Raw genomic sequence first — 15,168 nt, 5'->3', positions numbered from 1 at the left:
TATGTCAATTAGCATTTCTTCAGGTGACATTGAGAGCTCTTTAGCAGCAGTTTTGGCACATATGTTCACCAAGTGACTTGGACAGCCAACACTGTATATGTGAGGGGCCTGTGCCTTCACTCTTGATAAGACTGAGTTGTTCTTACCAATCACGACATTGCAGTTGTCACTGCTGAATCCTACGCAATTGGACCATTCAAGGCATTTGTCCTGCATGGATGATTCAATGCAGTTGAAGATGTTCCCAGCTTTGGCATCATTACACACTGGCATATCTACAAATCCAACTGTCACCTTATCCTGTGTTTCACTGTAGTACCTGACTGAAATGGAACACTCCTTTTCACACATGATGTCATTGCTTTCATCAACCATAATACTGTATGGCCTTTTTTCTGTGTGAAGTAACTTGTACACATCCTCTGAGCATTCAGGATCCAGTACCAGATTCATCATTGCTGCTGTCTTTGTGGAAGAGCAGGCATAATTCTTTGCTATTTCTGAGTCTGGGAACATTTTCCTAAATAACCTGCCTGTGTGCCTGCACACATTAAATGGCAAGTTGTGCTCCACAAGAAACGATGTGAAATACACCTCAGCTGTGGTAACCTTCTCCATTAGACTTTGTTTTTCTGAGGAGAAGAACTGAGATATATTGGAGCAGCCTTCCCTGCACTTTGCCTCTCTAACATGCTGTGGTCCCTAAAAGATATAAGCATAAAATACAATTTTCTTGCCTTGTCTGTTATTTATTAATACGTTTTCTTTATTTGGCAGGCTACACCAAGCGATTAAACAATAAAAAAACAATAAAATTACTATATTTACCATCTCTGTAAACATATTTTTTTATATAACTCATATATATTCGACTACAACTTTAAACAAGTCCAAGGAGTTCACTCTTTTCATGTTGCCCATCAGCGCATACTTAGCCTCTCTCCAACTAATTGAGACAGCTAAGTTTATATATATTTCTCACATTAACTCACCTTAACATGCCTTCTGCAATCATTAAGGCCCCCGTGAGCAATGCTAAAATCGCTGTTACAAATTGTACAGCGGGCAACACTTTGTTCTTTACTTTTATTATACATGGACATAATTTAGAGTATTCAGAGGAGAAATTAGTTTTATACTTTTTCTTTTTGGAAGGCCCTGCCTCTGCTTTCCCTGCCTCCGCCATGACCTGCTTTCTCTCACTTACTCGTTCTGAATTTCGGGAGATTATGTGTGACTCGCGGGCATCAGGGAGCCACTACCAAAATGCGGGAGACTCCCGCCGCTTCAGGAAGACTTGGGATGTCTGAATGAACTCTACCAACAACTGGTTCCAGAAGCAGAAATGGAACAGGTGGGAGGAAACACGAGGACATTTGCAGTGTTGCTAATAACGCCGTTAACGGCGTCATTTTGTCAGTAACGGGATAATATAAATAATTACTTTTCCTGTCATTACAACGCCATTGATGTTACTGGTCATTAAAAGCGGTGCGTTACTATATATCCCCCATACTCAAATAGCGGCCCTTATTTAAGAAAATACTTGAAGTTCCTGAATGTCTACTAGACTGGGTATTTGATTTATTTAATTAAGAATAGAAGTTTTATTGTTAAGTTTACTTCTGTTGTGAACAAACCAGTTGTCTCAGGTTGAGAGAATTTAATTTAATTTGATAGATGTAAATGCACTTTATATAGTGTAACTGTTTACTTTTGCTTTTTTTATTTTTATTTTTTATTTTACAAAGATTTGGGATTTTAAAGGATTTTATCCTGCAGTGGTCTGTTGATGTGCAATAAATATCAAAAGTTAAACACCTTTCTGATCTACTCATTTCAACTGAATGAAAAACTGCTTTTTCAAAAAATTCTTATTCATTGGCATATCAAATTTTTTTACTGTAATGCAAATAGTTACTTTCCCTGGTAACGAGTTACTTTTATTATAGAGTAATTCAGTTACTAACTCAGTTACTTTTTTGAACAAGTAGTGAGTAACTATAACTAATTACTTTTTTAAAGTAACGTTCCCAACACTGGACATTTGTGATGGGACAATGTAGCATTCTGTCATTCTCATGTCATCACAAACTGGTTTATAGACCGTTTAAGAGTGATGTCCCTTTTCCTCCCGCCCATCTCACCTTTCCTCAACCCCAATAAGGAACTTTTTTCAGTCTGGAGGTGGAAGGTGTATGATCATCGGCCCCATGACCAAATGTCCCTCCTGGATGCAATGGATCCTGGCTGCAGAGACATTTCAGCTGAAGACTGCCAGGGGTGAATAAGGCATACCAAGCTTTTCTATCCCAGGTGCATGGCAAGGGCCAAAATCAGATGTGATGAGGATGAAAACAGGTGGCCAGTCTCTAAGACAACTTAGATTACACGTAACAAGACTGCTCAGTTTTGTATTCTGTTTTTTCTCCCTTGTGTGGCTTTTTTTTGTATATGTGTATTTTTACATATATGGGACCATGGCTAACATCACAGTGCCCAGTCTCTCCAAGCAGTAGAGCCTCTAAACCCCTGCAAATCATTCCATCAGAAGCGGATCAAGTGGCCTTCAGCCAGTAGCCGGGCAGTATGGGCCCAGATCGACACAGACGTAAGCCAGATCTTGGAAACCACCACCAAGGGAGAAGTGGACAGACGCCTTGAGACCATGACATCCATCATAGTCAGCTATGCAGCAGAGAGGTTTGGCCTCAGTGAGGGCAGGAACCAAATTCACACTAAACCGCCACGCTGTTCAGATCCAAAAATTGCGGCAAGAACTGCGGATCCTTAAGAAGCAGTACAAGGTGGCAGGTAAAGAACCCCTAGCAGACCTTAGAAACATTCTGAGGAAAAAGCTCATGATGCTGCGACGTGCAGAAGAGCACCGAAGGCGAAGAAAGGAGAGAGCAAGGAAGCGTGCTGCGTTCATCTTCACCAAGAAACTGCTTGGAGATAAACAGAGTGGCAACCTTATGTGCTCAATGGCAGAGGTAAACATCTTTCTGCACAACACCCTCAGCGACCCAGAGAGGGAACAAGAGCTTGGACCACAGAGGTCCCTCATTAGCCCGCAGGCGCCAGCAGTGGAGTTTGTGATGAGGGAGCCCAGCTTGGCTGAGATACAGGAGGTCGTGAAGGGAGCCAGATCAGCATCAGCACCAGGCCCCAGCGGTGTTCCATACACTGTGTATAAACGTTGTCCACAACTACGGCGATATTTGTGGAAGCTGTTGAGGGTGATCTGGCGCAGGGGACAAGTGGCAGGCCAATGGAAATGTGCAGAGGGTGTGTGAATCCTGAAGGAAGAGGACTCAAAGGACATCAGTCAGTTTAGGACGATTTCGCTGTTAAGTGTTTTCTTCAGCGTCTTGTCACGACGACTAACAGAGTTCCTTCTGAAGAACAGTTATATCGACATATCGGTTCAGAAGGGTGGGATTCCTGGAGTGCCTGGATGCCTGGAACATACAGGAGTGGTAACGTAACTCATCAGAGAGTCGCGTGAAGGGAAAGGAGGTCTGACCGTACTGTGGCTGGACCTACCCAATGCGTATGGCTCCATACCTCACAAGCTTGTTGAGGTTCCCCTCCTGCAACATCACGTTCCCACCAAAGTCATAGACCTTATCCTGGACTATTACAGCAATTTCAGGCTAAGAGTCACTGCTGTGTCGGGCACATCAGACTGGCATCGACTTGAAAAGGGCATCATAACGGGCTGCACAATCTCAGTCATCCTGTTCGCACTCACCATGAACATGTTCGTGAAGTCAGCAGAGGTGGAGTCTGATCAACTCCGGTCGGGTCGCCTAGGCGAGGGTGTCTGATGTTGAAAGACCCGAAACACCCAGTGACCCCAGGATACATCACTGATGATGTGTCCCAGCACATCAGTACAATTACGGTAATTATTTTTTGGGTTAGGCCACAATTTACAGTAATGTCCCTAATACAGTAAAATATACCCTTTACTGCAAAACTGTTACTGACTCCTATTTTGTCTAATCTACATTCCATATAGTACCTAACAGTAAATATCACTCGTTGTGTAGACAGTGTGTTACCAAAAGTGTACATTTGAAAAAAAAAAAGTACAAATGAAGCGGATTACAGTAAAAATGAACTGACTAAGAAAACAACAGATGTTACTGTAAAATGTCTGTTGTTTGCTGGGAGAGGGTAAAATATTACATGTAATACAGTTTCTGTATTGCCATCAACTGTTCGTTTTTTTACAGTGGTTGTGCAGTGATTGACTATGTTCATCTCGAATAGAGAATCTGTGCTAGTGTTTGAAAGAATGATTGGATACTGAACCAGGTTTGCTGTGTTTTAACAAAGTTGGTGTATAAAGAGAAAACTTTGTTTGCGTTTTGAAATGCAGAGTTGGTATTTAGTTAAGAAAATGTGCATTGAACAGGATATTAGCTATTTGGCTATTAGTATGATAATAGCCCCCCCCAAACCTGTGTCAGTATGAGAGTGTCCTTGTTTTTTGTCAGACATAGGTGGCAACCCTAATCTCAAGTATTGGGAAACACATGTTAGCTATCGTAAAAAACTGTAGTACAATTAAGACGTCATTTAAGATGTGACAAATCTCGATATTTTTCTTGGCCTCAGGTTTTATTTCTCATCGTACTACTTTCACACACACGCACGCCTTGTGGAGGATGAAGAGGTGCTGCTGTATCCTGCGTCTGCACCATTTTCCTGGCCTGCACTTTGTCGCGCCACACACAGAATGCCTTGCGCTTGCGGAAGAGCGCGACGAAGGGGATGCGTAGGAGCTGGAGGTGCAGGCGGTACTCACGCACCCACTGCTCCAGGGACACGAAGTCCACGTGGCCTCCGTCGTGGTGCGTCACGCCGTGTGCGCTCACCGTGTAGAACTCCGCCAACTGCTTCACTCTCTTGTACGTCACGATCCTGGAGGTCAAGGGAACACTTGGTTAACAGGGCTCGGCTCAAATTGTCAGAGACCACAGGTTGGATCTGATGTGGCGCTAAATATTCTAACCAGTTATTTCACTACAAACCTTTACTTACATGACATGAGCACAGGACCACAGGATATTACTGTATCAGACAAGGATGGTGTTGCTTATCAAATGTTTAATGTAATTAATAACAGGGAAGTCTGATACTGACTGATAGCTGATTAAGTTAAACACACAGAATCTCTTCAGTTTCCTCCCTCTCGAAGAAGGGGATGCGTAAGAGCTGGCGGTGCAGGCAGGTCACGTTTATATCTGAACATTTACATCACAACGACTCTGGTGTGAATCTTACTTGAAGTTGTACGGGTCGTACTTGACGGACGACTTGGGTTCTGCTGAGATCATGTACAGGAACCCGAGGTGAGAGTTGTTGCGAATAACCTGCCCAATTTCAATAGGGGAATGAATTTGGGCACGGATCACTTCCTCTACGGAGTTGAAGAGCAGCGGATTCGGCGGTGGAGAGGGGGTGTGGCTAATTGATGTGTGGTGTTTGGTGGCGCTCCGTGGCTTTTTCAGAGGAGAGGCGGAGCTGAATATTCTCTGACCTCTCTGCACCTAAAGACAGTGTACAGTCAGGCAACATAAAAGTTAACAATGTCCAATAAGAGAAGAGGTCATTTAAATATTGAATAATCAAAACATTTTCCTCAGTGTAACCAGTGAATGATACAATTCAGATCCTGGTAAAATAATGCTCACAGATCTCAAGCACAGAGCCCAAAAGCACACCTGATCCCACACCTGATCTCATATAAACTCATTCTCTACTGTATGGTGAAATGAAAATGTGAAAGCACACAAACTTCTGCACTGCCATTAATGCCTGTCTCAAAGTGCTTTGACTGAGTTGGACTGTGAGTATACACTCAGCACCCAGTTTAATAGATACCTGCCTCACACCTGTTCTCACTGGCCATCTGTCCACCTGTTCTATCAGGACCACCTTTATCAGCATTTATATACTTTGTGGATTTTATACATGGACGAGTAATTGTTAATAACATGCTTTCATAAAAAAAAAATTGTCCTCTGCAAATAATACAACTGACACAATAATATTGAATTTGCAGCACTGTGAATAGTACATTTGAACAGTCTAATTGCTGAGCTTCCCAATATGGGTGGGAATATTGTGGGAATGGATCTGGGCGCCTGTGCCGGAGTGCGGGAGGCCTACCTGTGTTTCTCTGAGGTGCTCTGGGAGGGGGGGCAGCTGTAGATCCGAGGACCGGTTCTCCAGGGACAGGTCCGTCCTCTTGTGCCCAGCAGGGCTGGACGAAGGCGGCTTCCAGCCAGCGCTGATCAGCTTCTCCCGGTTCATCTTGTGGATGTAGTCCGGGTGGTTGCGCTCCTGGTACCGCGTCAGGGCGGGCTGGAATTAAAAGCATAAATAAATTAACATACAGTTATTTAACATACAGCTACTTTCATTTGGACATGCAGCAATGTCAGTAAGTTTATGGGTACCAGAATGTCCGGCTGGACGGGTCTCTGCGCGGCTCGTCGTCGCTCCTGCTGTAGGGCCCACATGCTGGAGGTGAACACCAGCTCATCAGGGCCCCTCTGCACGGGTCTGGGCCCTGTGGAGATGAGCCGGGCTCTCAGCCGCTCTAGGTCAACCGGCGGCAGTGAAAACGAAAGAGAGGCGGGCGTCTCCGCCACCGGGAGTCTGGCGTCACGTCGGGCTGAAGCGGCAGGACACCGTGAACTTATCTGAGGGAACATAATCCCACAACAACTAACTCACGTAACTAACGCTAGCCAAAGAAACAGCTACTTTAACTCTAACGGATTTGTTTGTTGTTTCTTTGCAACAGACAAACAGCGTCTGCGTGTCTCGCGCAGAAACCGCGTATATATACACACTCGTGTTGTTGATTCGTTGCCAATGACAACGAAGTGTTGAGTCACGGTTAGCCCCGCCCCCACCTGTCATCACGTCATTTCATTTATGTAGCCACGTGGTTCTGTCATTCGTAGTCCCTCCTGTAATCCCGGTCTCTTCGTTATTGGTATCAGGTGTTTCGTGTTTTGTCTGGTGTATTTAACAGTCCCACCAGAATTTCGCGGGCTTTTTTTGTGATTGTTGCGGGCTAAAATGTTTGATGTTGCGGGTGTTTTTCAAAAAAATTGCGATGGAAGTTGCGGTGTGTTTTTGCTTTTTTGTGAGTACATTACAATAGGGAGTAAATGTTGTATGGTTTCCTCTATTGGAAAGGATGCAGCACGAAAGGATGAAAAGGAAGTTTTTCTTTCTCTTACATTCTATCACGGTATTTAACTAGATACGTCTGTTCTGGACAGCGTCTCTTGCCCTTGAATGTCATTGTCCAATCAGCGTTGAGGTGCATTCCCTGTAGTACCGCCTCTTTTGGGGCGGTTTGTATGGAGTGATTTTTGTTTCAATAGTTCCACAAAAGCAAAAGTAAATCCAAGAGCAGAAAGTATATGTTATGAATGCAAAACAGAAAAAAATATATCAAAAGTATATATTTTTATATAATTGGTTATTTGAAACTTATTTTCGTTTGCATTTTGACAAGTTTTTGGTTCCATTGTTTTTGTTTTTTTGGATTTTCCCAGTAAGGTCTTTTGCTTCTGGAATCTCTCTTTGCTTCTGGTTCGTTTTTTGCTTCTGACTTTTGGAACACATTTCACGTGTGGGAGGGTCTTAGATGAAGGCGTTCCTCTGCAATCTCCATTGGTCACTGATTCCGGACTGACACAGAGCTCTGGGACCAAGCCACGCCCACCCCACCAGCTTCCCAGCGTTTTCAAACATGGCGGAACGCGGTGGTTCTGTTTCACAGTAGCATGTAAACTAAGTTTTACCATAAAAGTTTATACAAAGGTTATAATTAATTGGTAAATGGTCTGTAGATATTGCAAATGTACACTGTATAATAACTACATTAAGCATGGCAGTTAATATTTAGCACACTTCACCAGCGCGAGCTTTTTAAAATTTTAGTGAACTGGATGCAGGCATGAAAATCTGTCACCTTGCGGCGAAATTCGCCGTTTTGAAGTTTTCATATTTTGCGGTAAAACAAACTCTTATGAAAAATAGGTAGATAGTAAAATAAGAAACAAGATTTTTTTGTAGTTCTAAATGATGGTATTTTTTACACTAATTTTTGCCGCTGATGTTATTTATTGGTTCATTAAGATGTAATGGTTTTGACTGAGCCATCTGGAATGGCGAAAGCGGCTCGCGTTTACGGATCTGGCTCCATTTATTGACAAGACAGGTCAATATTTTTCAGCGCGACATTACCGTGAGAGAAGTCAACAGGGAAGAGCGTGTTTAAAGCTAGCCTTTAAATTATTTTTAATTTAATCGCTGCTGTAGCTTCTGTCACCGTTTTGCTACATTCACAATAGTAGCGACTAGTTACTCGCTCCTCCTGGATCATTCGCTAGCGTCCCCGCGGGTCTAAAGTGAGAAGGAAACTAATCCGCACTCTGCGTTTCAATGGACTACTCTTCTTACTCCCACCCCTCCAAGTTAAAATCTTTTTGTTTTTATCTCTGAGTCGGACAGTGTCTGAATGTCATGTCTGACATGTATTATGTTTAGTATCTCTATGTTCAATGGTTCAATGAATATTGTTCACTTCTTAATAAAATATGGACAGCACAAGATGCATGTGATGTGTGTTTGTGTGTGGTACCTGCAGAACACTGAAAAACTGTGAGTGAACAAAGCTGGTTGTATATAGGGTGGCCACTTTTCAGTATTGCTTTAATTTTGGTATTTGGCTTTAATTTTGGTATTTTTTACTATTATGGATTTTACAATATTTGGCATCACCTCTCGTACACCAGCTGCCCCCCACCGCCCGTCCGTCGCCATACCAGATATTGCAAATACTCATATTTCTTCCACACATCAATGTTCTCTCCATCCAGTTCACTAAAATTTTAAAAAGCTCGTGCTGGTGAGCATGCTTAATGTAGTTATTATACAGTGTACATTTGCAATATCTACAGACCATTTAGCAATTAATTATAAACTTCGTATAAACTTTAATGGTAAAACTCAGTTTACATGCTGCTGTGAAACAGAACCACCGCGTTCCACCATGTTTGAAAACGCTGTGAAGCTGGTGGGGTGGGCGTGGCTTGGTCCCAGAGGCGGTCTCAGAGCTCTGTGTCAGTCCGGAATCAGTGACCAATGGAGATTGCAGAGGAACGCCTTCATCTAAGACCCTCCCACACGTGAAATGTGTTCCAAAAGTCAGAAGCAAAAAACGAACCAGAAGCAAAGAGAGATTCCAGAAGCAAAAGACCTTACTGGGAAAATCCAAAAAAACAAAAACAATGGAACCAAAAACTTGTCAAAATGCAAACGAAAATAAGTTTCAAATAACCAATTATATAAAAAATATATACTTTTGATATATTTTTTTCTGTTTTGCATTCATAACATATACTTTCTGCTCTTGGATTTACTTTTGCTTTTGTGGAACTATTGAAACAAAAATCACACCATAGGTTTGAGTCTAACTGTAAATCGCCCCGCCTGCTCTCGTAGACTCTCATGTTAAATGTTTTTTTTCTAACGTGTAGGCGCTGCAATGCAATGTCTATGGGTTCCGGGAGGGCTCGCGCTTACGTGCTTACGTCAGACGTAACGTAGGGAGGTTCGCGGTTTTCACGCCAAATTGGGCTTGTTTGAAAATCCAGCCGCGGGTAAAAATTCTGGGGCCGCGGGGTGCGGTTTTTTGGGCTACTTTTGAGTTGGGCTACCGCGGGAGTTACAAGTCAACACTAAGAATCGATCGCGATATAATACTAAATTTGTCTACATTTTACACACTGCCCCCGCCCCCCCCCCCCCCCCCCCCGTCGACAGCTTGCACTCGCCGTTTTTTATTGTAAAATGTAATAAATAATTTAATGACCCACATAAACCATAAAACTGATTTGCAATTTATTTGTGTTGTTTTATTATATTTTTGTGTATAATAATAAAAATGCCCATGACTTTGGACTAGGGCCGTGTGAGGGGTGGGTGGATGCTTTATGGGGGAGATGTGGAAAGGCATTGCTAAAAGGAGAGCTCTTATGTGATTTAGGAAGCCAGAATGTGGATCTTGTGTTTAAAAAATGTCTTTTATAGAATTATTTGTTCAATTAATTGGTTCAAGGCAGACGGATTTCTTCATAACTTATAATTAGTAGCAGGGGCGAGGCTAGGGTATTTTTAGTGGTGCTAGAGCACCACCGTGAAGTTGCTCAGCACCCCCTGGCTCAACACATTTTTTAAATATTATATTATGCAAAAACCTTGCTCTGCACCTGCGCAATACTTTGGTATTGTGCCTCTGTGAGCACTGGGGGCTGGGCACCCCTAAAGACCAGATCCTAAAATCGGCCCTGATTAGTAGGCTTGAAAGTTCCCGGAACGCACCCTTCAAAATAAGAGTTCCCGGATCCTGTTACTGCGAGAGGGGAATTGGCCCTCTTTTGCAGATGCCTTGTGTGTATGTAACTGAGATCTCTGGATTAATCCATACTTACTTAATAAGTACTTTCTTTATTACCTTACCCAACTGCTTCTGACTTTTATTGTGCTCACCGTTTAAGGTTTACAGAATTTCAACCACAGGATGAAGCTTTATGTATGTGTGTGCAAATACATGAAGTCAATATGACTCAACCTCAACTGCCTGACCTTCTAATACCTTATTGACTATGGAGCAATGTCACCCCCTAGTGAGACATATCACATAAGCAGGGGAAAATGCAACTTTTCTAAAGGTTAACAATAACTTTTCAGATTTGTGCTTTCCTTTACTCATTAATTCAATTACAATTTTCATAATACTATTTGGAATCAACAAAATATATGTTATTGCTGATCTAATTTTGACTATCAGGGTCAGGGTCTTTTTTTCTTTCTTTCTAAATTAAAGGAAAGACTGAAATTCAGTACTGTAGCACATACTGTAATTCCTCACGCAACCCTGCAGGAGTCCCTGCAGACCAGATTCAGGCCTTCGTGACAAGCATGAAGACATAGAGATGGCTGGTTCAAAGTAATGTTGGGTTTGTCATCTTTTGGTATGTTTTTGAACATTGTGTCCAGAGAGTAAAGGATAAATAATTCAGTTCAAACATTCACATGTGAAAAATGTGGTTTGTGTTAAACCCTTTAACCTAAATATTGACCTGTATCAACAATTATAAAGGATAGGCGATGACATGTCATTTTTCAGGAGTATGACATTACAGAATGGCCCAAGCACTATTTCTGGCCCCGGTAAACACAGGGACAGTCGTGACACAAATTCTCAGAAATCTTTTACATACTGTCACTTCAGACTGAGTGTGTCTTTATGTTTGGGAAAACTGCAGTAGCTAGAGTCAAAACTTCAGTTCCCATGATGACGAAAACCCAAACTCTTCTCTGATGGAACTAAATGAAAATATTCACATCCAGATGCCTTGCTTCATCTTTTTCATTTATCCAGCCTGTGAGTCCATTACTGTTTTGACTCCTCCTCTGTGTGTTTTTATTGTAAATAAGGTTATAGAGATCATAGATTTCCCAAATCAGTACAATTTGATGTTTTAAGTTTAAAGAAAAACAAGCAAAATGCAGTAGCAAAATACTACAATATTATTTAATTTTTGACGTACTGGATTTGTCAGTATCAATGTGTGGGTTGATCACTCACTGCTGGGGGCAGGTGGGTTTGGGTTGGAAAAGGGGATTCGGGATAAACACAGGGACAGACACACACACAGACACACACACAAACAGAGCCAGGCTTTGCGCCTGTAGGAGGGCTGTCAGGGGGCAAAACCTCCCGGAGTCCTCCTCACGCCCTTTCTGCGAACCCTCTGTTGGGTGCGGCTTGGCTGGCGGATGCCCCTGCCGCCTTCTTGGGGGGCATGCTACCAGTCTTTCTAGAAGCTCTCAGGAGGCGTGCTGCAGGGTGGACCTGCCGATGCTCGCTCTCCTCTCTCTGAGGACCCCACAGGGGAATTTCACCTCCTCCTGGTGGTCGCTCCCCTGGCTTGGCTGTGCGTGCGGTTTTTTCTACCTCCATTCTTTCCTCCATGCCCCCTGAGCTCCATGTCATTGGCTCCTCTGAGCTAAGGCACTGGGAGCGGTCCATCTCGCTCCCCTCAGAGGGAGGAGGAGAAACGCCCTCCGCCGGGCCTCCCTTCCCCTCACAGTTCCTCCTGAGGCTCACTTCCTCCCGTTCAGTGTATGATTCACCTTCCGAGTACTCCTCCCCCGTGCTCTGAAAAGTTGGAGCAGTCGGACGGAGGAGGGGTCACATCCTCTACGCATCGCTCTGTGGGGGCAGAGTACACGGATGGAGGAGGGCTTTCCTCCTCTTCTGACTCCTCCCCCTCAAACTCACTCTCGGGAGTCTTCTCCGCTGTGCAGAGCTCTAAGGAGCCGACTCTCAGAGGCGAGGGGTCTCTGGAGGAAGGGAGGTGTCTCTCTTTCCAAATCCGTCGTGCGTCTTGGCGCATCTGCTCCGCCGGTTACCTGAGCCTGACGCAGCAGAAACGCAACCACGGGATCCTGCCACATCTCGTCACGGGGTTCTCGTGGCGATGAGCAAGAGAAGAGGCATGGTGGTGCCTACTGGGCCTCTTCCCCTTCTTGGTGCGGGACACGTATCCTGGCATACTTGGTCGGCTCGTCTTTCTGTGACGCTGGGGTGCGAGATAAGGACGAGGCACGGAGTCCTATCTCGCGGTACAAACGGCACTTTATTAACAAATGAAAGCGCAGACAGCGCACGTTAACACTTACACACATGAACATATAAGACTCTGACAAAGACGAGCACGTTAAACAGCCAGACCACATAAACCCTGAGTGATCACGAGACGAGCCACAGGTGAGACCGATGAACACACTCAGACAACCACACCCACGGAGATCCACAGACGCAGACGACTAGACGTAGACAACATAAACACACGCCCAAAGGGGAGGGGTCAAGGGCTGTAGCGTGACAGTTAGTAGATCAATCCCTACATGAGAATTTGAATAACTTCAACTCATGAACTCATTTTGTTTTTAGATTTAAAAAAAAATTAAACATAAAAACAATCCATGACTCCTCTTCAAAACTGTATTGAATCTAACTAGGAATCATGCCCAAATTGAGTCCCTAATCCCCATCACAGCACTGAAATGGCACTTAATAAAGGGCACACACTAGACTAGATCTCAGTGCTGCTTTTGACATCATTGATCAAAATATCCTACTTAATAGCCTGGAGACACTCATTGGTATAAGAGGTCAAGCACTCTCTTGGTTCAGGTCCTACCTGACAAATAATGAATGCTCAGAGCATTCTAAGGTAAAATATGGTGTCCCACAAGGATCTGTACTGGGCCCCATATTATTCTCATTATATATGCTACCACTGTGCACCACCATTCATAGGCATGGTATTAGCTTCCATTGCTATGCAGATGATACTCAGTTGTCTGGATATCATTACTACTCTCAAGATTGAGAACTGCATCCAGGACATTAAAAACTGGATGGCATCTAATTTTCTTCAACTAAATTCTGATAAGACTGAGGTGCTGATTCTTGGCCCTAAAGCTGCTAGAAGCAATTGGGTTGATATTCCCCCTTAACCTAGATTGTTTTTCAGTAACACCTAAATCTACCGCAAAAAGCTTAGGTGTAATGTCACTAAGGCTGCCTTTTTCCATTTGCATAATATCGCCAAACTGAGACACTTTCATTAGCTGATGTAGAGAAACTGGTCCATGCTCTTGGTGTTAAATGGTCTTGCCCCACAATATCTGAGTGAACTCATTGCGTACTACAACCCATTTCGCCCTTTGTGCTCCCAAAATGCTGGATTTCTCCTAGTTCCAAAAATTTGTAAGACTACAGCCAGAGGCAGAGCTTTCTTCTTTAAAGCCCCTTAATTATGGAATAGCCTTCCAGCTACTGTCCGAGATTCTGTGGGGCTTGGGGGCCCCCAGACGTTGAGATTTCTGGTAATCTGAGATGTTGATGCTGTCGTCCAGCTGTGTCATGGCATCACTCAGTTGTGACAATGACTTGACTTGAAAGCAATGTCTCAGTGAGTCCTCATGCCTGTGGTCACCTCTGAACCCCTCCCTTTAGTTATGCTGCTATAGATTTGCCTGCTGGATCCACATGCTAATCACTGGCACGTGAGCTATGTACGTTTAAATCAATGATGGTTTAAATCAGTGGTGGAAATTAATAAATTACATTTACTCACGTTACTGTAATTGAGTACTTTTTATGAGAAAATTTTATTTCAAATTTTCTGAGTAGTTTTTGAAGTTTGTAATTTTTACTTTTACTCGAGTAAATTTTGACCTAAGTAGTTTTACTTTGATACATTAGAACCCCCTCACATTACTGAGTAAAAAAATATTGATAAATATTGATATATTAAACTTCTGAGTCCCGGACCTGAAAGGCAATTGCGTTGTCCGGGCTGGCTCGGCTGCCACTCCTCCTAACAACACTAGAGGCACTTGAGTCTGTCCTAGACTCTCCAGGCGCAATCAGCAGTGATCCGTTTTAGCTGTCTCTATAGCTTCTTAAGGTAGCTTAGTGAAACGGATCACTGCTGAATCGTTTTTGCTCACCTTTCACGTCCTCAGCCCTTTCTCTGTGATCTCTGGTTGGGTTTCTTGTGTTTAGGTGTCTCGCCACCTTATGCTCTCTCTCATCTCTCTTGCTTTTCTATTACTTATTTGAGTAACTATCTCCTGCGCTGCTTACTAGCCTACCTCAAGTTTCCCCCTGCTTTACCTCTTCCTATCCTTCCTGTCCACACACTCTGTCTGTATTACCTATCTTTTTGCATACTTCTACCCAAGGCGATTGCATGCAAGCACCTACAAGCACCTGGGAGATTGCCGGTGAATGTACTGATGCCAGGGTTGGATGTGCCATTTTCGCAAGAGGACGTGCTGATGCCAGTTCCTACCTGAGGCTCACCATCTACACCGAAGGGACTACTTGGCCGGGGAACAAGGACCATAACTTTATCTGTAGAACCATCCTGTGCACCACGGACTTGTGCCAACGGGCCGCCCAATGGAGGATGGGTTCCCTTTTGAGTCTTGGTCCTCCCAAGGTTTCTTCCTAATCCCCACCATCATAGGGAGTTTTAACCTTGC

General features: G+C 43.6%; 1 protein-coding gene across 1 annotated transcript; it reads right to left on the bottom strand.

Moving 5' to 3' along the window:
* Positions 1-4,621: 4,621 nt before the first annotated feature.
* On the bottom strand, positions 4,622-6,807 carry LOC143475366 (dynein axonemal heavy chain 6-like). The gene is made up of 4 exons (XM_076973208.1): positions 6,474-6,807; positions 6,184-6,378; positions 5,296-5,561; positions 4,622-4,932 (listed from the first exon to the last, which is right to left on the bottom strand). Exons 1-4 carry the CDS (start codon positions 6,729-6,731, stop codon positions 4,623-4,625), a joined length of 1,029 nt encoding a protein of 342 aa, XP_076829323.1. The 5' UTR covers positions 6,732-6,807; the 3' UTR covers position 4,622.
* Between the last annotated feature and the right edge of the window lie 8,361 nt (positions 6,808-15,168).

Source organism: Brachyhypopomus gauderio, chromosome 14 (assembly GCF_052324685.1).
Source record: "Brachyhypopomus gauderio isolate BG-103 chromosome 14, BGAUD_0.2, whole genome shotgun sequence".
NCBI lineage: Eukaryota > Metazoa > Chordata > Actinopteri > Gymnotiformes > Hypopomidae > Brachyhypopomus > Brachyhypopomus gauderio.
The sequence above is the reverse complement of the archived record's forward strand: the minus strand, read 5'-3'. Positions and strand labels throughout refer to the sequence as shown.